The 23,221-nt window shown below is 37.2% G+C and overlaps 4 protein-coding genes across 6 annotated transcripts; 3 read left to right on the top strand and 1 right to left on the bottom strand.

Moving 5' to 3' along the window:
• Window positions 1-109: 109 nt before the first annotated feature.
• Window positions 110-5,560, bottom strand: LOC123216823 (respiratory burst oxidase homolog protein C-like). Its single transcript, XM_044637408.1, is given in 13 exon segments — window positions 110-426; window positions 640-1,172; window positions 2,214-2,287; window positions 2,367-2,469; window positions 2,762-2,877; window positions 2,955-3,050; window positions 3,153-3,536; window positions 3,610-4,038; window positions 4,138-4,251; window positions 4,388-4,436; window positions 4,540-4,699; window positions 4,795-4,863; window positions 4,866-5,560. Coding segments are annotated over 13 exon segments (2,754 nt in total). The 5' UTR covers window positions 5,383-5,560; the 3' UTR covers window positions 110-316.
• Window positions 5,561-6,112: 552 nt separating this feature from the next.
• Window positions 6,113-12,858, top strand: LOC123216821. Of its 3 annotated transcripts, none has more exons than XR_006502352.1 (12): window positions 6,113-7,588; window positions 7,805-7,951; window positions 8,068-8,212; window positions 8,846-9,148; window positions 9,511-9,772; window positions 10,108-10,274; window positions 10,397-10,507; window positions 11,280-11,331; window positions 11,405-11,514; window positions 11,620-11,797; window positions 11,936-12,025; window positions 12,149-12,169. XR_006502352.1 is itself a non-coding variant. In XM_044637405.1 (12 exons), exons 1-12 carry the CDS (start codon window positions 6,207-6,209, stop codon window positions 12,665-12,667), a joined length of 3,417 nt encoding a protein of 1,138 aa, XP_044493340.1. In that variant the 5' UTR covers window positions 6,121-6,206; the 3' UTR covers window positions 12,668-12,858. The 3 variants fall into 3 exon arrangements, 2 of the variants coding, with proteins under 2 accessions (XP_044493340.1, XP_044493341.1); XM_044637405.1 differs by having other exon boundaries at window positions 6,121-7,588; window positions 11,620-11,748; window positions 12,149-12,858; XM_044637406.1 differs by having other exon boundaries at window positions 6,123-7,588; window positions 7,817-7,951; window positions 11,620-11,748; window positions 12,149-12,858.
• A 93-nt stretch (window positions 12,859-12,951) lies between these two features.
• On the top strand, window positions 12,952-15,495 carry LOC123216825 (pentatricopeptide repeat-containing protein At4g33990-like). Its single transcript, XM_044637409.1, has one exon. It carries the CDS (start codon window positions 12,952-12,954, stop codon window positions 15,019-15,021), a length of 2,070 nt encoding a protein of 689 aa, XP_044493344.1. The 3' UTR covers window positions 15,022-15,495.
• Window positions 15,496-15,551: 56 nt separating this feature from the next.
• On the top strand, window positions 15,552-21,147 carry LOC123216822 (chaperone protein ClpD, chloroplastic). Its single transcript, XM_044637407.1, has 12 exons — window positions 15,552-16,374; window positions 16,565-16,725; window positions 16,810-17,039; window positions 17,156-17,264; window positions 17,343-17,473; window positions 18,390-18,491; window positions 18,597-18,878; window positions 18,959-19,062; window positions 19,168-19,462; window positions 19,955-20,188; window positions 20,357-20,590; window positions 20,674-21,147. Exons 1-12 carry the CDS (start codon window positions 15,722-15,724, stop codon window positions 20,983-20,985), a joined length of 2,847 nt encoding a protein of 948 aa, XP_044493342.1. The 5' UTR covers window positions 15,552-15,721; the 3' UTR covers window positions 20,986-21,147.
• Window positions 21,148-23,221: the final 2,074 nt, after the last annotated feature.

Genomic DNA, 23,221 nt, shown 5'->3' with positions numbered 1-23,221 from the left:
TAGCCACGACCATTTCTTAATCAAAACGCCGAGTCTTGCGGTGGGTTGTACCCAACTCAACCAACCCACCATCTTTTGTCTGCATTATATCTCACTATTTATTTATTAGTAATTTGAAAGCAAAATCAATTAAAAATTCATTGTAGCAAGACACGGTAATATGATTTTAGATTATATGAACATAGGCTATAGGCTAGAGGCGAGGCCAGAATCTCTGAGTGAGAGAGAGTGGGATAATAATAATGGAGGAAATGAGGAGAATTTGTCTTTGTCTGGTGGGCACTTGGACCTTTCGTTGGTTCACTTCCATTTGAAATTAAAAATTTTCTTTGTGGAAGTCAAATTTGGTGGTGGTCCTGTGAGAGAAATCCAACGCCAGCTGGCGGAGCTCTTGTGTTAGTGCAGGTGCCCCGCAATAAAACACCCCTGTATTTTATAAAATACACCATAAATATTCAAATCCTACATTGTAAAAATTATGCAAATTTATGACATAGACATTGCATAAAATTGTCGTCAAAATCAATTTAAAAAAAAAAAAACTCAAAATTATGTTTTAGGGAGTGAGGTTATGTTAGAAGAAGTGATTTTATTTTATTCATTATGTCTTGAATGTTTAAAGAAAGGCAGTGGACTTACCAACTCTGGAGTCGGGGTGATAGAGAGCAACACGTTTGTAGACGTTGCGCCAATTAGGCTTGGCGAAATGGGACTTGACCTTGGTACCGGAGACAATGTCAACACCATTCTTAGCATGATTTATGGATTGAAGCATACAAATGAGAGCAGAGCGAGCATCGCCTTCTTCATAAACACTAGTACAATAATTATGAAGTTCAATCACATTATTATGGTCCAATTCAGCCACTTCATTCATCACACCTTTGAACCAATCGAACGATCCTTGCTCTCTTGTGACCCAATAAAAGTATGCTCTCCTTGTCTTGAACTGTTCTCTTCTCCTTTGTTGTAGAGCACTAGGAGTAGTCGTATCTCCTTTTTCTAAAGCAATCTCTTCCTCTTCCATGGCCCTCATGTTGCTTACTATGTCCTTCACAATACTTATCATTGGGGTTGCTCCAATTCCTAGTCCAACCAGTAAAACCACCTCATATTTCTTGTAGTCTTGTGCTGGTGCTCCATATGGACCGTCGATCAGCACTCTTGGGAAACTGTTGGATGATTTAGATTGTTAATTTTGAAATTAATTATGAAAAATAAAATAGTTTGATAAATAATAAATAAATAAATAAATATATATATATATATATATATATATATATAGAGAGAGAGAGAGAGAGAGAGAGAGAGAGAGAGAGAGAGATAACCAAGAGATAGTCTTATTCAACAAATAAAATCTGTTAAAAAAAAATCTTAAATAATAGATAGAATCATGAACATGTATTTTATAATAAGTTTTGTCACATCTATATTATAGAAAGAACATCATTATAATCTTTGAAATTATTGTAATTTAATAAATTTCAAAGATTTTGCTCAATTATTAAGAGTGATTAACAACCAACGACAATTTGGAAGTATCCAAGGCGCCCACATGTTGAATTAAATTTGAGTATGCTTTGTTTTCAAAAAGATAATACTATTTATATTATTATTATTTTAATATTCTGTTTAAGATTAGATTAATTAGTAATGAAGAATGCATATGGTACCATAACAAGACAAGGCCATCAAATTATGACAAATCCCGGACATTAACGTTCTTTTCAAGAAGGACAAAGGTGGTTGGCCGATCACCTCTCAAACAACAACAATTATTGGAGGAATGGGAGAATAACAGTGACAAGATCACATGTGTGAACTTTCTCAGTAAAGTTTTAACAAAATTTGTTCTCTATTTAACAAAATAATATTTACCCAAAAAGAAAAAAATTGGTTAAAATTGATTTTGATAGAAATCACACATCCCTTGCTCTAAATGCAAAGCAAATAAATAAATGCAACTTTTCCACAGTGGGTGGTTTAATTGTGAGAGCTTCCCTGTATCTCAATAACAGTGATTTTCACTTTATCTAGAACCTGACCTCATTCTTTCTGGTCACATTATCTCCATGAACTACTGCTAGATAGGCCTCTGGTTTCATCACTTCTTCCCACATGGAATCTCATTAAGATGATGCACAGTATGCTTTATTTTTATCCCAATTCAATTCTGATAAAGATTAAAAGTACATAAACAGAAAAAGACTTACTTGGGATTGTCACTTCCTTGCATGCAATCTGCTCTCAGAAGTCCACTTTTTCCATTAGGAGGTGGCCGACACACCTTTTATATATATATATATAGCATAAAATTCAACAACTGATAAATTAATTACCCATGAACTAATTAAGAAATGAGTTACCTCAGAGAATACTGTTCTGAGTTGTCCTGTCCAGTCCCCCAGAGTTCGAATGTGGACACTCAAGTAGTCATCTCCAGGGGCTGAAGTTATGGAAAATGGGTGCCTGTAGACATGTGAATTCACCACTGGATGTCAACAAACCAAGCAGTAACAATATAAGAATCAAAACTTCAAGTTGGCTGTGAAGATTATAATTACTAGATTTTCTTTTTCATAAAGAGAAAGAGTTGGGTTATATTTTTAAACCAAATTAATCACAATAAAACTTTAAATTAGTAATTAATTTTGCAATTATTGTAAAAAAAATTCAAGATTTTATTCTTAAAATGACACTTTTAGGTCTCAAACCCAAATTTTATTGAAACTATAATTACGAGATTTTTGTCATTGCTTACCATTCAAAGGGCGACACAGCAGCACAATTGACAAACATGTACTGGCCACTCTTGTATCTGAATCCATGTGGCTTTGACATGTGAAGTGCCAGAACATTTCCAGGATAAATGGCCACCTGCAACACAAGAATATATCAGTACTGCAACCCATGTGTGCATACGCATTCAAATCATGTTTTTTTTTTTTTAATACCTTTTCTATTGTAACAGGCTTGATGCTAGACCTGAGTGCCCTAATTAATCTCTCACAGGCATAAAGGATGATCGGAATGGCCAGGTACATCCAGGTCTATTAGAAAAAAGATGATTGATTCAGGCTTTAAAATCAACCAAATTAACGAAAGAAAGTAGTGTAAAGATGGTGAGAAATTACGGTTAGAATGAAACTAACCGTTTTCTTGTACCATTTGTGAGTCAAATACAGATAATATCCATGAACAATGAGCAAAGTGTAGACGATGACAAACAAGTGATGGGAATACCAAAAGGCATTGAAGCCTGTAAGTTTCTTGAGGGGCTCGGGGAGTTTGAGCTTATTGCGCCGGAACCATGGGGCAGCAAGAGTGAAAGCTATTGCCATTAATACTACCATCACAATCCCAGTTATTCCTTCCACTGACTTCACAAAATGCCAGTAGCTTTTAGGCTGATCCCCAAAATATTGCTCCATTAACTCATACTTCTCTTCACTTGCGTGAAGCAGACGAGGAAAATCACATGCTAAATGATAAATTGCATGTATACCAACTCCACATGCAATCCCCAATGCTATCACCTGAAAGGAAAAACATTTGCTATTTACTTTGCTTCAGCTTTTGAATCTTTCAATGGCTTTGACTTGACATTACCTTGTGAAAATTAAGGTTATCATCAAATGGAACAACAACTCCTAATTTGGTCTTGTTCCTGAGCCATGTGATGGTGTTTCGGCAAACAGGTAGCAAAATTAGAGCCATGTTTAACTTTAGAGTCTCGGCTGCGCCCTTGGCCATGCATACACAATGTCCCATTACTTCATATGCAGCTCTATTTCGATATTGAATATACTTGTATGCGAATAGACCTGCCATTACTCCAATCCACAGTGCCAATACCCAAACTCTTTGCCAATTATCCAGCAAGAAGTACTTGGTGCTATGCCACCATCTTGTCACTGGGTTGTCAAAATTTGTAGGCTTTAGCTTCTGGCTCAGCATCTGACTCAGGTTTCTACTCTCCCCTCCAGCTTTAACAGTCTGATTTGGTGCTTCCAACAGAAGCATTTCCAGACTATCGATCTGAAATATAAAATTTGCAACCATATGAGAGTCTAAACGTCAAAATTCCACCTTTTACATTCTTTGAGATTAATTTTATAAGTTCTTGTTTTCTATTACCATGATGTATCCTAGATGATCGGGATCTAGTTCTTCCATGATCAAAGCTGCATATTCCTCTGCTTGCTTTTGGATATTCGAGAGTTTATTTGCAGAAGCACTGAGGCTGATAATCTGCAAGAGATTGTTTCTAGTTTATTAATTAGATTCAAACTATTCATAAAGGAGCATAAGAAATCAACTTCTGCTTTAATGCATATGCATCTATGGATTATTTAAGCTTTCACGTTCTTTGAGGTCAAAGCCATACCTCTCGGACTTCCTCTTCTGTGATTCTTCCATCAGCATCTTTATCAACCCTGCATTTCATTCAAAGTTTGATTCATTAAGCTCACAATCACCAAAAAGAAAAAACACATTTTTACATACACAAGGTAAGAACGAAGAGAAAAAAACATTTACATGTCAAAGAAAGTTTTAAGCCTGGAGTCGAAACTCTGGTCACAGATCTGATCCCAAAACTCTCGAAGCTGGCCCTTGGTGATCGAACCACCTATAATGTTGTATCTACGAGCAAGGGAATCAAACAACTCCCCGGCGAACTCCTCTGAGTCCTTCATTCCTGCCATGCCATAAAATTTTAACATCAACCCAAAATAACAAATCTTTCTAAAAAAAAAAAAAAAAATACTGTAAATTACTGAGTTGTGTTTGTACCAATGCATTCTCCAAATTGTGCACGAGGAAGAAGCCCGTCAGTAGAAGCAGTAATCTCATCAAATCGCTCTCAACAGCAGCCCAACCAGCTCCACCATCAGTCTTACTTATAAATTTAAGTCCTCTGAGAGCAAGAGATGCCGCAGACTTGGCCCTATCAAAGCGAGGAGGAGGCTTCTTTGAAAACGAAGTCAAACGCTTAAGCTCATGAGACACCTGTCTAATTCTGGCAGAAGCATTTCTCACCATTGAAGAACCAAAAGAAGAGGATCTTTTCTCCAAACCTTTAGCAAGTAACGTTAGCTGAGGATCCTCATCGTTATCAGCACCATTAGCATTTTTAACACTGTGAACAGCCAGGCCATCGTCTCGTACATCGAGAGTGATCTCAACGTAAGGCTCATCATGCGATGAAGCTGAGTCAGAAATGTTGAACCTGGCAGTTTTTCTAGCGGCCCTTTTGTTTAGAGGTCCGCTGAGTGGGCCGCTGTATGGTATCTTTTCATTGCCCACAACTTCAGTATCAGAATGGTGATGATCGTAATCCGGAAACGTGACTCTTGGATCGTCTGTTCCCATATTCTGCATCCGGGTGGTGATAGCTCCCCCAATATACCAGCTGATAAGTACTAAATGAACCTATAGATCTTGTGGTGTGGCTCTGATAAGTGTTGGCGCGTGGTTTGATCACATAGGATTTATAAGAGTGGCTAGTGGGAGAGAAATCGATGGGCTGAGTGAGAGCTGCAACCATGGTTTTATTTTGTCATTTAAATACGTCATGAAGCAAAAGAATAAGAAACCCATATGAAGCTCTCTTCAGTTCCACGTGCATGATTAGTTAGACCCACTTTTTTTATTTGTTCTTGTAAGACTATGAGAAAGTGTAATTAAAGTGATGTGTTTTAGAATTCACAGGAATCTGTGAATTTGTAAATGGGGACTTGATTAATTAGCGTAATAAAATAAATTGAAGTTGTGGGTCTTCATTAACAAATAAAAAAAAATACATAATAATGATTGACTAAATTTATGTGGATAATTGATCTTGATTTCCGAGTAATGGCGGTTGGGGAAGTGAAGTTCCCACTGTTGACTTTGGACATAAGAAAGAAGATCAATATTTTCCATCCATGCGTTTAGCTGGCAACAGATTTGGGCGGTCTGGTTGCTTCTGCTTGAGCCAAATAGGAAGGAAGGTCAAGGTGAAGGTGCACTTATATATATTATATAGTAAATTGTTTTTAGGGCCTGAGTCTAGATATTCAATGGGCCTTATAACTACAACACCCTATCCGCTGCGGTTGCCATTTAAATAAGAAATTCGGAGGGAAATTCATAACCACTGAAACTGGAAGTCACCATTTTTTCTTCCAATTCTTTCAATTCTTTTTTTTTTTTTAATTTTTGTTATGAACGCTTCTTCAGATTTATTATTGTTGAACAGCTACAGTCATGAGGAGAATTATCCACCTAGCAAACGATCAAGAATTGTTGCCAAAACAGCACTCCTTACCCTTCAGAGTTTTTATCTTCCTTTGATTTCGTCAGTCACACACTCACCTATCCACTCATTCTCACTCAAACCGGACCTGCCGTACACCATCGGTCGAACCAGCCGCAATTGCGACTTCACGTTCAATAGCCGCTTTGTCAGTAGGCAACACTGCCAAATTTTGTTTGATAGTGTTGAACGCAAGATTTATATTCTTGATGGAACATTTTTATTGCCCCATTTTACTTGTGTTGTTAATGAATTTAGGAAAAGAAGGTTACTTAATTCTGATGAATTATCGGAAGAGAAGGCGGAGATTGGGGCTTTTTCTAGGGTTAGGGTTTCGTTAAATGGGGTGTTTGTTAATGGTGTTAGGGTTAAAAGGGGGATGGTTAGAGAATTGAATGCTGGTGATGAGGTTTTGCTTGTTTGTGGGAATGAAGGTTTGTGTAGGTCTGGGATTCGAATTGGGTTTGTAATTTTAGGGATTGTTTTTAAGGAAGAAGTTGTTTTTCGGCCAAACAATGATGCGTTTGGGACAATGACCTGTTCAGGGTACTCCCAAGGTTCTGTATCTAGTGGGAAGAGGAACAAGAGGGTTTTTGCTTTACAGACAAGTGATGCCGGGAACTTGGAATGTGATTTTTTAAGATTCAAATGCAGTGATCTTATTGGGAGAGCAAACTTTCTTTTGAGTCATTGTAGAAATATATTGAGTGGTGATGATCCCATGTCCTGCACTTGGCAGTTCGCTGTTTCTGATTCACAAATGGAAGGTACTTATGGTTGTAGTACTAGTCCAGGGCTGGTGCTAAGTAATATTGGTAAAGTTCCAGTTCTTGGTGACTTAGAGGTGAACAGGATTAAACTTGTTCCTAGGCAAGAACAAATACCTTCTGATAAAGCAATCACTGTGGTGCAGTCAGCAACATTTCATGACAAAGAAGTAGTGGCAATGGAGCCATATCATAGTCGCATGGATCCTTGTAATCACAGTGTCAATTTATGTCGTAGAGACAATATTGGAATTGCTTGCAAGAATACTCTTGCCGCTAATAATTCTTCCAAGGCTAAGTTATTGAATCCTGGAGCAACAGGTAATGCTCTTCAATTTGATGGTTTGAGCAGGAAATCAGGCAAGACTTGTTTGCCTCCTGGGAAGAAATTTTACTTGAACCGTCTTGAATTTATGGACCAGACTTCATCCACTTGCAATGTTGTTTCCCTACCAGAGCTTCTTTATCCTGTGGAAAGTATCTCACAACTATTTATTGCTACATTTACCAGTGACATTTTATGGTAAAGTTGCTTTTATCTTTCCATTATTATTTTTTCGCTTTCAGGATATTTATTGTCCATTGCTGAAAATATTTGGGGAAACTAGATGTATAATTAGTCTGATTAGCACAGTGCATCACATGGTTTCCCTTGATGATTATATTTTTGTCTAGTTGTATTTGCACCCTATTTAAGTGCTTCTATTTGAGTTGATTTTCTATTTTAAGTCTAAGATAGTTATCTTGCTAGGTTTTTATCATATTGTGAGATTCCTTGCCATTTGCCAGTGACAGTTGCATGTCACAACACTGAGAGATGTTGGAGTTCAAGTGCTGACAAAAGAACCTCAGTGCCTTACCCAGATTTTCCGAACTTAGTTTTAGTGTAAGTAAAGTTTTCACATTTTGATTTTTTTAAAAGATTAAAACTAGTTTATGTGATTGATTTATGTTGTTTCAAATTTGATCAACATGTTTGTGAAATAACCATTATTATGATAGGTTTCCTCCATTTCCAGAGGCTATAGCTTTTGGTGAAAACCGGAAGAAACAAGGCATTGCTTGTCATCATCCAAAATTGTTTGTTTTGCAGAGAGAGGACAGTATTCGTATCATCATTACTTCTGCTAACTTAGTGGCAAAGCAGGTGAAAACTTACTTTAATGTTATGTTTTTCACGTTTTATATGGTGCTTACATAATATGTACTTTGACAATAGTGTTAGAGTTTCACCGTAATTTGGTAGGTAAAAAGTTGTTATGCTAGAACATGTAGACTTTTAATGTATATACATAAACCTGTGGGAGAGATTGGAGGACTCCCTTTCAACTGATAGGATTTTTGTTTTCTGCATGTGTTCCAAGCAAAGCAATACAAGAATTCAGGTCGTGCATTGCTCACCTGAGTTCGCAAATGTTTCTGCTTTCTGGCTTTTGTTCATGAAACCTTTTGTGTTGGTGGTGCTGTTCAAGAACCGGGGCTCTCATACTGGAGTTTGATAATGTGATTTTTTTGGAGTACTTATGGTATCTGCTTATATTGCATGGATATTTACCTTTATGTAATCTGTTTGCAATGCACTTGAAACTCTAACGGGAGTGATCTTTTGTGTCCAAGTTTGAAGGAAAGCTCTTCTGATTACTCTAAACTCTCTTTTATTGCTGTGCTCTTGCATTTTATGTTAATGTTCATGAATTATTCATATAGCTGTACCAATTGTTAGTAACTGATTTTACAATTACTTTGTATGATTTCTCATCAGTTTGTATGACATTTGCAGTGGAACAATGTAACTAATACAATATGGTGGCAAGATTTCCCTCGCAGGAGTGAACCTGATTATTTATCTCTTTTTATTCAACCTACTGTTGAAGAAATTAATCAGGATTCAAGATTTGATTTTGCTGCTCAGCTGGCCAGCTTTATGGCATCTCTTGTGGTTGATGTTCCCAGTCAAGCCCATTGGATTTTGGACCTGACAAAATATGACTTTGGTGAGGCAACAGGACATTTAATTGCTTCAGTGCCTGGAATTTATTCTTGTGGAAAGCCCACTGTGCCAGAATTCCCATATTTTAAACCTGTGAGTTTCCCAACCAGTCGTGTCTGTGTCTGTATCTAAGAATGTTCATGTTTTTTAATAGCTGATTGTTTTACTGTAATCCTTAAATAGACCATGCATGCACACACAAAGATACACAAATGCATAGATCTATATCTTTATTTGATCATTTTAATTGTGTTTTACCCTCCAAATCCAGATCTTCCATAGGTTGAAATAAACTTTTTCACCCTTGGCATCTTTTGTCTGGCATTTTTTTTTTATTTAAATTATGTCCATCATCTTTCTTTTTCCCAGAGGCATTTTAAGCTTGGCCTTAGGGTTGTGTGTGTGAAGGTCCTAGCTATAGGGGAGTCTCACTCTACACATTTAATTTCTTTCAGGTCAATCATACTGCATCAGGGTCATCAAGTGTAAAGTTTCTTGGTTCAGTTGAAGCATCTGTGGTTGGTTTAAGCCACCTTTTTCACAATGCAGCAGACTCTAATGGTCTGCAAATTAAGAAACTCGCATCTTTTCTTGGCAAATCTTGTGCCAATGCTTTTGGGACATTGGAGATTTTTTTAAGACGAAACACCAATGGACCTGCAGATGTTAATGCTGTCATGGTTCTTGTTCCCAACCCCGATAAATCTTCTGAGGGAGGTAAATTTTACGCATCTAAGATTTCATCACTTTTCTTCCATATATAGAATATTTGTCCACCTATTTGTGTGGTAGCACACATTGGATATTGTTTCAAGCACTCCATGGGTTGTATTAAGGTATTCTTATGTTGCTTCTTTTCACTCTATTGTCTCTCATCCTTCTTATTAAGGTAAATTACTCATTCAAGTTTCAAAGAAGGGTTGGTTTTTTTTAGTATATGCTCTTCCATTGTTGTTTTTAACTTCATTGAAGGTCTGCAAGCATTGTGGTGGTTGTGATTTTTTCATGCTGTTGGTTGTACAAATAATCTTTTGTTTCATTCCTTGCTCCAGACTGTGTTCAACTTGGCTTTTTGCCTAGAAATATCTCGAAGTGGGTTTCTCCCTTGTGGGATGCTGGATTTATAAAATTCTCTGGATTTGTCTCCATTGACAATGTCCTCGCTGCTGCTTTAGGAGAAATCAACAAAAAAGTACAACTGATGCTACATGTTTTACAGGCAGGGTATTTCTGCCATTTATTCAATATATTTGCCTGGAAACATGATTTAGCTCAGCTATCAATGATTGCATTTTCATATGAAATGGGCCTAAAGTATGCAAATGTTGATTGGCTGTGCAGGGGCCTCACTTTTCAGATATGTCAAAGATGATGCAACCTCAACATGTTGTTGCATTAAGCTCTCTCATTGCTTCAATTCAGAGATGTAGAGGAATCTGGAGACTGCAAGAGGTATTGTACTGTAGTTTGGAAGAGTTACGTGTTTCCATAGTTCAACTGCATATATTTAGGCATAATGGTGATGATTGCAATATGTGAGTCACTCTATCCTTTCTAACTAATGCTTGTGTTTATAATAGGAAACATGTATTTGATGCATGTATTGATAGAATGTCTCTGTGGAGTTTTTTTTTTTTTTTTAAAGCTTCATGCAGATTGCATTGCTATTCAATGTCCATCTTTTGTGACATAATTCCATGGAAAATGTTTTCTTGCAAATTGTTTTTATGAAACAACATGACTTTATCCTGGATTTGAAATTATTGGATGCAAGAATATTGACTGAAAGTGTGTTCCAAAATTTTGCAAGACATAGGATTAATTGAAAAGAAGAATTATTTTTCTAGTTTCTTCAGCCTGGAGTTTACTTTGATAAAGGAGCCAATCCAAAGCTTAAGCTAGTGTTGACCTTGGCTAATAGGGTAATAAATAGCCATATCAACTTCAAATAGAACTGAAGGGATCTGTCATCAGAGTTGTAATACAATGTAGGACCTGCTATATGAGAAGTACAAACAGGCCTGGCTGTAATAAATGTAATAGTTGGAATTCATTGGTATAGAAAAAAAAAAAAGCTGCCCTGACATTTTGCTTAGTTTTAGTAGGAAAGAGAACTGATCCTAAATGCTGTATTTTAATAAGACCACATTATTTTCTTATAAAAAGGAAAAGCATTAATTGTTGGAAAATTGGGTACTTACTTTTAATTATTTGTTTTTACAAGGTTTTAGGTCAGTACCGGTGGCCTGAGATTCAAGAATCTGATTTTATTTATGGTGAGTAATTTGTGCTATCCAAACTATTTACTATTTCAAAATGTTTATACTTGACACCATTTATTTTGTTAAGGTTCATCATCAGTTGGGTCTTCAGTCAATGCTCCGTTTCTAGCTGCATTTGCAGCAGCTGCTGGAAAAAAATCATTGAGATTCTTTGACTCTGAAGAGTCTGATCCAGAGGTTACCCTTTAGATTTGCATACACACACACACACACACACACACATATGCATAGGAGGTTGAAAATGATTGTTTCAAAAAAGTAATTTAAATATTCTTTTTAAAGTGGGGCTGCTGGAGTGCAAGCCAAGAATTGAATAGCCCATCTATTAAAATACTTTTTCCGACTATTGAAAGAGTGAAGAATGCATGTGACGGAATCTTGCCCTCAAAGCGAATTCTTTGCTTCTCAGAGGTATGATGGTCTTCAATCAGCTCATAGTGATTTTAGTGATAAACCCCTGGTAATTATGTTCTCTTCAATATTTACATAATGAATTAAAAAGGCACCCTCTCAAATGCTTCTTTTCTCATATTCATTTGTTTCATCGGCCATACAAGAAGTATATTCTGATTCTCCAACTTATATGTTCTTTACACAGAAAACATGGCAGAGACTAAAAGCTGTAAACATTCTTCATGATGCAATTCCTTACCCTTATGATCGGGTTGGACATCCAATGCATGTCAAAGTAAGAGACTTACTGTATTTGAATGGTTAGAAGTTTTTCTTGAAAGAACGAAAAATTGAAGTTACTGTTACAAAGGAAAAAAACCTATAAAAACACTATTGAGTTTGATGACTCTGGGGACAGGTGGCACGTAGAAGCTTTCAGTCTAGGACAGGTGCATCTTCCTTTGGTTGGGTTTACTGTGGATCACATAATTTCAGCGCGGCTGCTTGGGGAAGACGCATTTCCAGCCCATCTGTCATGAAAGCTAATGGACCTGAGAAAACTAACACATCCTCAAATTTGAGGCTTCACATCTGTAATTATGAACTCGGGATTATATTTGTTTTTCCCCCAACAGAGACCAAGGATAGAGGTAACATGGATGATGTTGTGTTGCCATTTGTTGTGCCTGCTCCTAGATACACGCCTACAGATAGGCCAGCCACTGGTAAAGCCATGAGGGATGCCTTAGCTGAACTTACCGATGAACAAAGATCAAATCTTGCTGAAGTTGCAGCTGGAGAAGGAATGATGCAGGAGATCCAAGACGAAGAAGATGAAGTAGAAGCAACTACTGATTATGTTGCAGAGGAAAAGGAGGAGGAGAATGCTTATGCGGAGATGCTATGGAGTCAGATTGATTCATCAGAGAGTTTTTAAGGGAAATTTTTACGCACAGCAATTCGAGCAATATTCAACTAACCTCATCTGCAGATCTTCAACAATAGTGATTTCAAAGATGAACAAAATTTGTTGGGTCAGATAAAATGTATGTTAAATGTATAAATATTCATTGTGAGCTCTTCCGTGTGATTGTGTCAATCAATGTAACTTTGAGGGTTTAACGTTTAGGATTTAGTTTGAGATAAAATTCATTAAATATAACGTGCATCCTACAACTGGGAAAGCTAGTTGATGTATGTAGTAGCTTCTCCAGAGAAGGGATGCAACGTCTGGTGTCGCTTCTTGATTCAACCGAGACCTCTTTTTACGATCAACTGCTGAAGTCCTGTAACATCTTGGCCCCTCTCAAACAGATACATTCTTCTCTCACCACTTCAGGCCACATCTCTCAAAACCCCCATTTGGGTGCTCAATTAATCATCAAATACTCCAACTTTAAACAGCCCAATACTGCTCGCTCACTTTTCAATGATATCCGCAATTGCAAACCAGATTCTTTTCTTTGGAACACTATGATTCGAGCCTATGCTAATAATGGCCACTGCGCTGAAACTCTGGACTTGTATTCACTCATGCGAAGAAGTGGCATTTCAGTAAATAACTATACCTTCCCTTCTGTACTCAAAGTCTGCGCTTCAAAATCTCTGATTGTTGAAGGGAAAGTTGTTCACGGAGATGTTGTAAGAACTGGGTTCCATTCGGATTTATACGTGGAAGCGGCTTTGGTGGACATGTACGCAAAATGTGGTCAAACTGATGATGCTTGCGAAGTTTTTGATAAAATGCTGATGAGAGATTTGGTTTCATGGACTTCGATGATTACGGCCTATGAACAAGGAGAAAAACCTAAAAAGGCACTTGTTTTGTTCCAAAAGATGCAGCAAGAGGGTATTTTGGCGGATTCAGTTACTATAGTGAGTGTTGCTTCAGCTGTTGGTCAGTTGGGAGATGTCATGAAGGCGCAAGCGGTTCATGGCTATGCCTTATGTAATGCATTTATGGAGGATTTAAGTGTTGGGAACTCAATTGTTGCTATGTATGCTAAATGTGGCAGTATTGAAGAAGCGTGTATGGTTTTTGATCGGATGGAGGAAAAAGATGGTATCTCATGGAATTCTATGCTTTCAGGATATACACAAAATGGTCAAGCTAGCGAAGCTTTGCTACTTTTTGATGAGATGCAGGATTCTGGGTGTCGACCTAATCCAGTGACAGCGTTGATTTTGGTGTCTGCCTGTGCTTATTTGGGTTCCCGTCACCTTGGAAGAAAACTTCACAAGTTTATCATCAATAGCAATATGGAAATTGATGCAAATCTTTTGAATGCATTAATGGATATGTATTCCAAATGTGGAGATTTAGATACTGCTGAGAATATCTTCAAGGATATCCATCCAAGTGAACGAAATGTTAGCACTTGGAACGTAGTGATTTCTGGGTATGGAATGCATGGACAAGGTAAAAAGGCTTTAGAACTTTTCACACAGATGCAACAGGAAGGGGTTGATCCAAACCACATCACTTTCACATCCATTCTTTCTGCCTGTAGTCATGCGGGCCTAGTTGATGAAGGTAGAAAGTGTTTTGCAGATATGACAAAGCTACCTGTGAAACCAGAGGTCAAACACTATGCTTGCATGGTTGATATGCTTGGCCGAGCTGGGCTTTTGTATGAAGCTTTTGATATAATTAAACGGATGCCATCATCACCAGATGACAGTGTATGGGGTGCGTTGCTTTTGGCTTGTAGAATCCATGGTGATACTGAATTAGGACAAATTGCAGCCAATAAGTTATTCCAGCTTGAGCCAGAACATGCTGGATACTATGTGCTCATGTCAAATATATATGCTGCATCAAACAAATGGCTAGAAGTAGGGAAGCTGAGACAAGATATGAAGAATAAGGGATTGAAGAAAGCTGCAGCTTTCAGTGTGGTTGAGCTTGGTAAAGAGATTCATGGCTTCCACACAGCAGACCAAGTAAATCCATACTGGAAAGAAGTTTTCAAGAAAGTCAGGAGCTTGGCAGTTGAGATGAAGATGGCAGGATACGTACCAGACTTATCTTGTGTTCTACACGATGTCGAAGAGGAAGACAAGGAGCATGCTCTGAATTATCACAGCGAGAAGCTGGCTGTTGCTTTCGGCATTATGAAGATGGAGCCGGAAATGGCAATTCAGGTAACGAAGAATCTCCGTGTTTGCAATGATTGCCACTCATTTTTCAAGTTCATCTCCTATATTTATAGACGGAAGATTATTGTTAGAGATGCAAATCGGTTTCATCATTTTGAAGATGGTACATGCTCTTGCAAAGATTATTGGTAAACCACGGTAGGTTCTAAACACTAAAACAATTGAACAGTTGGGGACTTCTTTGATAGTAAATTTGTTATTTGACCTTTCAAAATCAGAGGTAAAATAAAAAAAAAATATGGGTTTTTTATAATTGATGCGTGAGAGTACGTGTTTGACTGGTAAACTTGGATCAACTGTATATTTTTTTCTCGTCAACCAACCTAGCACATGTTCCGGTGATGATTTGGAAGCACAATTGAGACCAAAGCAAGGTTGTGAAAGGGTAATTTTTGTCTTTTTTCAGCCCCCAGCCAAAAACAAAGAAGGGGTTGGGTTCAACTTGATTCAGAAAGGTGGTTCAGACTTTGCAATCTTTTAACATGAGAAGATACTTTGTTTGTATGAGTTGGAGTTGCCGTGCGGTGCCTCCTGTGCATGTCAATTTAAGTAGACTTTTGGTCATTGTTGAAGCCTGATTATTATTAAAATCGTGCCTTTACACTCTATTCCTTCCTTCTTCTCTCTTCCTTCTTCTCCCTTCCTTCCTTCCTCTCTCTCCATCTTTCATTTCCACAAGAAAAGTTTCATTTGTTTTCCCTTTCCTTTTTATTTATTTATTTATTTAATGTATAAGTAATTAATTAGAAGGTCCCTTTTCTCTTCTAATAAAACGTCTTCTGGCACTAAAGCTACGAGATTGAATTTGGAACAAAAGGGAAACCAATTTCTCATGGAGGTGTCAACTTGTTCGCCTCTCTCCGTTCACTCTCGATGCTTATTCACCCACCAGAAATCCTCCTCACGCCTTCCGCGAAGTCATCATCTTCTTCCCCTGCAATCTGTAAATCCCGTCTCTTCGTTTTTTAACATTTCTGTAATTTCACATAATAATACCCACTTGTTTCTTCACTCCAATAGTTGTAGTAATCATTTGTCCTATAGAAAACGAAAGAAAATTACTCCAATTTCTTCAGTGTTTGAGCGCTTCACTGAACGCGCGGTTAAAGCTGTAATTTTTTCTCAAAGAGAAGCCAAATCATTAGGCAAAGACATGGTGTTTACTCAGCATTTGTTGCTGGGTCTTATAGTTGAAGATCGCCACCCTCGTGGCTTCCTTGAATCCGGAATTAGTATTGATGCGGCTCGAGACGCTGTACGGGCAATTTGGCATAGTGACCAAGGGACGGAGGCTCAAGGAGGAGCTGTATCTGTTGGTAAATATTCTTCAACTACGAATATGCCGTTTTCTATTAGTACAAAACGTGTTTTTGAGGCTGCAGTGGAGTATTCTAGAACTAGAGGTCACAATTTCATTGCCCCCGAACATATTGCTCTTGGTTTATTCACTGTTGATGATGGTAGTGCCGGTCGGGTCCTCAAGAGGTGCATTTTTTTTTCTTCTTGATTAGCTAGATTGATATGGATTGGTGTTCTCGTAAAGAAAGAAATGAATTTAATATGAAGTGCTTGAGTCTGAAGAAAGAACTTTTTATATTAATGTCTCATAATTCTAACTCATTGAGCATATGTTGGATTATTTATAATTTGTGAACTTCTATTGGTGTGAATTTAGGTTAGGAGTAGATGTGAATCACTTGGCAGATGTAGCAGTCTCTAGGCTACAAGGAGAGCTTGCCAAAGAAGGTAGAGAACCATCTTTGGCATCCAAATGGGCGCGGGGACATTCCCCCTCAGGAAAATCTGCTGGTTTAAGGACCTTTGAGAAAACAAGAGGTAGCAATTGACTTTTTTTATTTCCTTATTTTCTTAATTACAAGAATGAGGAGTAATCTTTTGTGGTTGAAATTTCTCTGTCAGGAAAAAGTGCACTAGATCAGTTCTGTGTGGACCTTACTGCTCGTGCTAGTGAAGGATTAATTGATCCAGTTATTGGCCGAGACACAGAAGTTCAGAGAATTGTTCAGATTCTTTGCCGCAGAACCAAAAATAACCCCATTCTTCTTGGTGAAAGTGGGGTTGGAAAAACAGCCATTGCTGAAGGATTAGCAATTCGTATTGCACAGGCAGAAATTCCACCATTTCTCTTGGTGTGTATTTTCATGCATTTTTGTATTTTTATTCTCATCCAGTTTCAATCAAAATGCTTGTGTGTTTCTTGGGTTGTACTTCATAAAATTAATCAGATCTGTCATTCTATCTACAGACAAAACAAATAATGTCCTTGGACATAGGATTACTGATGGCTGGTGCAAAAGAGAGGGGTGAATTAGAGGCACGTGTCACTAAATTATTAAGCGAAATACGAAAATCAGGTGATAAATCTTGTTGCTACTTTAATAATCTAGTTATATTTCCTTTTCCTGCACAATCTTGATGTGGTTGCATTGCAGGTGATGTCATTCTTTTTGTTGATGAAGTCCATACACTTGTTGGTTCCGGAACAGTTGGAAAAGGGAACAAGGGAACTGGACTTGACATTGCAAATCTGTTAAAGCCATCACTTGGGAGGGGTGAATTACAGGTGATTGTTTTACCTTTAATTATGTTTTTCTCTTATGTGATCATACAAAGGACACTAGAATGCCTAATGTATGAGCATCCTACTTACTTGAAGCAGGCCACTGACAAATTCAGTATATATATCTCCACTTGCTTAGAATAAGTTTCATTATTGGAATGCCACATTGGAAATTCTAGCTGAGGAGTTTGTAGGTGGAGGCATTAAGATCTGATTGCCTAGGATTAGATAGTTGGAGTTTACTGGAAAAACAGATATATGTAGTCAACCTGGAGTTGTTGCCTGCTGGGATTGAGGCCTTGTTGAGTTGACTCAAGCAACTTCTTTTGTTCTCCCATTTACTTGTGGTAATGCTCCTAATCACTAGATAGAAGAGTGTACTATTTGAAACCTTAAAAATCTTTTCTTTTTCCAATAAGCAATTTAGTTCTCTGATAAAAGTCACTGTTTTGTTCTTGAAAGTTGTTATGCAGTGTGAAAGTGGTTTTCTTCTGTCTTGCTTACTTCTTTGAATATAAATTTTGAGTGCTTTTTTGAGGTCTGATTGAACCTATCTTGTTAAGGGTGATATTTGCATTTCTTGATAACTCTGCTTGTTTAATTGGTGTATTTGATGCGTTCATTAGTTTTATGCTCCAAAATCACTTGTTTTTTTTTTCCGATAAACAATTTAGTTCTCTGATAAAAGTCACTGTTTTGTTTTGGAAAGTCATTCTGCAGGGTGAAAGTGGCTTCTTCCATCTTGCTAACTGCTTTGAATATTAATTTTGAGTGCTTTTTTGAGGTCTGATTGAATCAATGTGTTAAGGGTTATATTTGCATTTCTTAACAACTCTGTTTGTTTACTTGTTGCATTTGATGCATTCATTAATTTTATGCTGTACCCTAGGTAGGTTCATTAACATTCCATTGTCTGCAGTGTATTGCATCCACCACTCTAGATGAATATAGGACCCAATTCGAAAAGGATAAAGCATTGGCACGAAGGTTTCAGCCCGTGTTGATTAATGAACCAAGCCAGGTAGTTTCAATATTTATTTCATATATCTTTATATGATATATCGGTTATTTATTTATTTTTCCCTTGTTCATATTTGGATATTGTATTTGTGTGTGAATATTTTAGGAGGATGCAGTAAAGATACTGTTAGGACTGCGTGAGAAATATGAGGCCCATCACAACTGCAGATTCACACTGGAAGCAATAAATGCTGCAGTGCACTTGTCAGCGAGATATATTTCTGATAGATATCTTCCTGATAAAGCCATTGATCTCATTGATGAAGCAGGAAGTAGAGCTCGTATTGAGTCTTTTAAGAGGAAAAGGGATCAGAAAATCAGTATACTTTCAAAGCAACCAGATGATTATTGGCAAGAAATCAGGACAGTTCAGGCCATGCATGAAGTGGTAATGATATTACCCTTTTTTAGTCGACTTTATATCATGATCTGCTAATAACCATGGTTTCATATTTTGCCTATAATCAGGTCCAGTCAAGTAGGCTAAAATATGATGACGGTGCTGCCAGCATAGATGGTACTGGAGAGATTGTTGTAAATTCCCCTTTGCCTTCTACTTCAGATGATGATGAGTACGATTTTTGTCAGAAAATATTATGAAGATTGTAAGCAGTAGACTTGCATTCCTCTCGGCTTCAGTTTTATTCTAACTTTTTTTCTTGTTGTAACTCTTTCAGGCCTACTGTGGTGGGACCTGATGATATTGCAGCAGTTGCTTCACTTTGGTCTGGGATCCCAGTTCACCAGCTCACAGCTGATGAAAGAATGATTCTGCTGGGTCTTGATGATCAACTCAGAAAACGAGTTGTTGGTCAAGATGAGGCTGTTGCTGCTATTTCTCGAGCTGTTAAGAGATCTCGAGTTGGCCTGAAGGATCCAGACAGACCCGTTGCTGCGATGCTCTTTTGCGGCCCAACTGGGGTTGGCAAAACTGAGTTAGCTAAAGCTCTGGCAGCATGTTATTTTGGTTCGGTAAGGTTCATGCAGTTATCGTATTTCCCCCTGCTAATTCTATTAAAAACCATAGTCCACTTTGTCATTGAATGTATTGAATTTGATTCACTATGATAGTGTGACCAATCTTTTATTTTCTCTGTTTCCAGTTGGAAGTAAGAATGATTCTGGAAAATTCATGCTTGATTAGAGTTGGGAATATAGTGGAAAATAGGGCAAACATTTTTCTTGATTATTATATAATTGATTTCAGTTATGTAATGTAAACACCTCATACAATAATTAATATGGTAAGAAGCAGGCTGAGACAAATTACATACACAAAAAATGAAAATTTTGATGTTGGAGACTTCAGGCTGATTTTATAATTATTTTAATAATTTGGTATATGAATTGTAGATTTCGTATCTTTTCAATGATGATTAGTGTTTTTTCAGAGCTATTTTCTTTTTGTCACTTTCATTGGAATGATTACTTTTTATTGCTTTGCCTTTGACATTATTACTGCAGGAGGCATCATTGCTAAGATTGGACATGAGTGAATATATGGAGCGACATACTGTGAGTAAATTGCTAGGATCACCTCCAGGTTATGTTGGGTATGAGGAGGGAGGTATGCTCACAGAAGCTATTCGAAGACGCCCTTTTACATTGTTATTGCTAGATGAAATAGAGAAAGCCCATCCAGATATATTCAACATCCTTCTCCAATTGTTTGAGGATGGCCACCTAACAGATTCTCAGGTTTTTGCCTTTTTTCCAGTTGCAATGGTATCAGAAAATGCAAAACGTTTTCCTATCTAATGGAGGAAAAATATTATTACAATTTAAAAACACTCCTTTTGTGAATAAATTATCTCCTTAATTGGAATTCGTTAACTCTTTAGTCTTATGTAACAATGGGTTTGACAGGGTCGGAGAGTATCATTCAAGAATGCATTGATAGTGATGACCTCAAATGTCGGGTCTACTGCAATTGCAAAGGGTAGACGCGGGTCATTTGGTTTCTTGCTTGAAGATGATGAGTCAAGTACATATGCTGGAATGAAAGCCCTGGTAACGGAGGAACTGAAGAATTATTTTCGTCCAGAGTTACTGAACAGAATAGATGAAGTTGTTGTCTTTCAGCCCCTCAAGAAGGATCAGGTTTGTCACTTCACTTTCATCTTTTCTGTCGATGATATTTGCACATAAAAGTGGTGAATCCTGAAAATATTTTTATTTTTCAGATGCTGGAAATCTTAGATATAATGCTGCGAGAAGTGAAGGAAAGGCTTATATCTCTGGGGATTGGGCTGGAGGTGTCTGAGTCAGTTAAGGACCTGGTATGCCAACAAGGCTATGATCAGGCTTACGGTGCCCGCCCTCTTCGGAGGGCAGTAACATCCATAATCGAAGATCTTGTAAGTGAAGCAGTACTTACTGGAGATTACAAGCCAGGCGACACAGCCATTGTTGATTTGGATGCTTCCGGGAATCCATTCGTGGCAAATCGTTCAGATAAGAGTATGAAATTGTCTGATACAACATCCATTTTCTAGTTGTATTTTTATAGGCGTATACAGGTAATTGATGTGAGCAGTTTTGGCTGTAGAGCTGATCCATTAATTTAGTTTTAAGCTGTATATAATGTAATTCTTTGAAGCATTGCACTGATGTATTTTAGATATTCAAATCAATGCATAAATAATATTTAGGCTCAATTCATAAAATCATGGGTTATTAATTAAAATAGGCAGTTGTTTTGTCGCTTAAATGTTTTTTGGCAGCAATTCATACGTTTTATCTTTTTAAGCAAATTAAATTTTTTATTCCAAAAATACCCTAATCTAATTTCTCAACGTTTACCGTAATATTTCGCCGATTAATTACTTACGTTTAACTATATGTATTAAAATTAATTTATCTGTAATGAATAAAATCTATAGATTGAAAAACAGATATATTATAGATTGAATAAAATCTACATATTGAAAATGTTAATCTATGAATAAAATTGAAAAACACATTGAAAATCTATAGATTGAATAAAATTTATAAATAAAATTTACATATTTTATAAAATTTATTTTATAAAATCTATAAATTTATAAAATAATTAAATTTAAAATTGATTGATATATATAAAAAATAATTGATATATCAAAAACAGTACGTTTTTCTCAAAAATGTGTGTTTTCTCAAAGGGGGTGCAGGAAAGTGTTAAGAGGTGCGGGAAGGGAATGAAAATATAAACGAGTGTGTGAAAATACAAATGGGTCCAAGAAAATGTAAAAGGTGCGTGAAAATACAAACGGATGCATGAAAATACAAAATAAGTTCGTAAAAATATAAACGGGTGCGTGAAAATGTGAAAAGGTGCGTAAAAATACAAACGGGTGCATGAAAATGTGAAGGGATACGTGAAAATACAAACGGATGCGTGAAAATGTGAAGGGGTGCGGGAATTGACTAAAGGGTACGGGTACGTGAAAGGGTGCGGGAATTGATACAGGTGCGTGAAAGGGTACGGGAATTGATACAGGTGCGTGAAAGGGTGCGAGAATTTACTAAAGGGTGCAAGAAATTGCACCCTTTTATATTATATAAAAGGGTGCGGGAAATGTGTCTTGCACCCCTCCACGCACCCCTTTATATTATATGAAGGGGTGCGGGAAATGCATTTCCCGCACCCTCCATGCACCCCTTTATATATAAAGGGGTGCAGAAAATGTATATATGTATTATTAATATAATATATATTTTTTATATTTCATACACCTGCACTCATTCCCGCACCTTTTCACACACCCGCACCCTTTCACAGATTCGCACCCTTTCCTGTACCCTTTAGTCAATTCCCGCACTCTTTCAGAAATTGTTGCACCCTTCCACACACTCTTTCAGCAACTGTCGCACCCTTCCACGCACCCTTTCAACAATTGTCGCATCTTCCACGCACCCTTTCAGTAATTGTCACACCCTTTCACGCACCTGCAATGTTTGTCGCACCATTTCAACAATTGTTGCACTCTTTCGGTAATTACTAAAAGGGTGCGATAATTTTTAAAAGAGTGTAAGAATTGACTAAAGGATGCGAAAAGGGGTGCAAGTGTGTGAAGAGGTGCAGGTGTATGGAATATAAAAAATATATATTATATTAATAATATATATAATATTATATATATATATATATATATTATTAATATAATATAATATATATATATACATTTACTACACCCCTTTATTTATAAAGGGGTGCATGGAGGGTGCTGGAAATGCAATTTCCCGCACCCTTTTATATAATATAAAGGGGTGTGTGGAGGGGTGCAATTTCCCGCACCCACACCCTTTAGTAAATTTTGGCACCCTTTCACGTGCCCGCACCCATTCCTGCACCTATTAGTAAATTCACGCACCCATACCCTTTAGTCAATTCCCGCACCCCTTCACATTTTCACACACCTGTTTGTATTTTTACGCATCTCTTCACATTTTTACCCACCTGTTTATATTTTTACGCACTTGTTTTGTATTTTCACACACCCGTTTGTATTTTCACGCACCCTTTTACATTTTCACGCACTTGTTTTGTATTTTCACGCATCCGTTTGTATTTTCACGCACCCTTTTACATTTTCATGCACCCATTTGTATTTTCACACACCCGTTTGTATTTTCATTCCCTTCCCGCACCCCTTAACATTTTCTTGCACCCTTTTTTAGAAAACGCACCGTTTTGAGAAAAACATACAGTTTTCGATATATCCATTATTTTTCATATATATCAATCAATTT

This window comes from Mangifera indica, chromosome 5 (genome assembly GCF_011075055.1).
Source record: "Mangifera indica cultivar Alphonso chromosome 5, CATAS_Mindica_2.1, whole genome shotgun sequence".
Lineage (NCBI taxonomy): Eukaryota > Viridiplantae > Streptophyta > Magnoliopsida > Sapindales > Anacardiaceae > Mangifera > Mangifera indica.
Note: the sequence above shows the minus strand (reverse complement) of the source record. Positions and strands in the feature narration are given on the sequence as shown.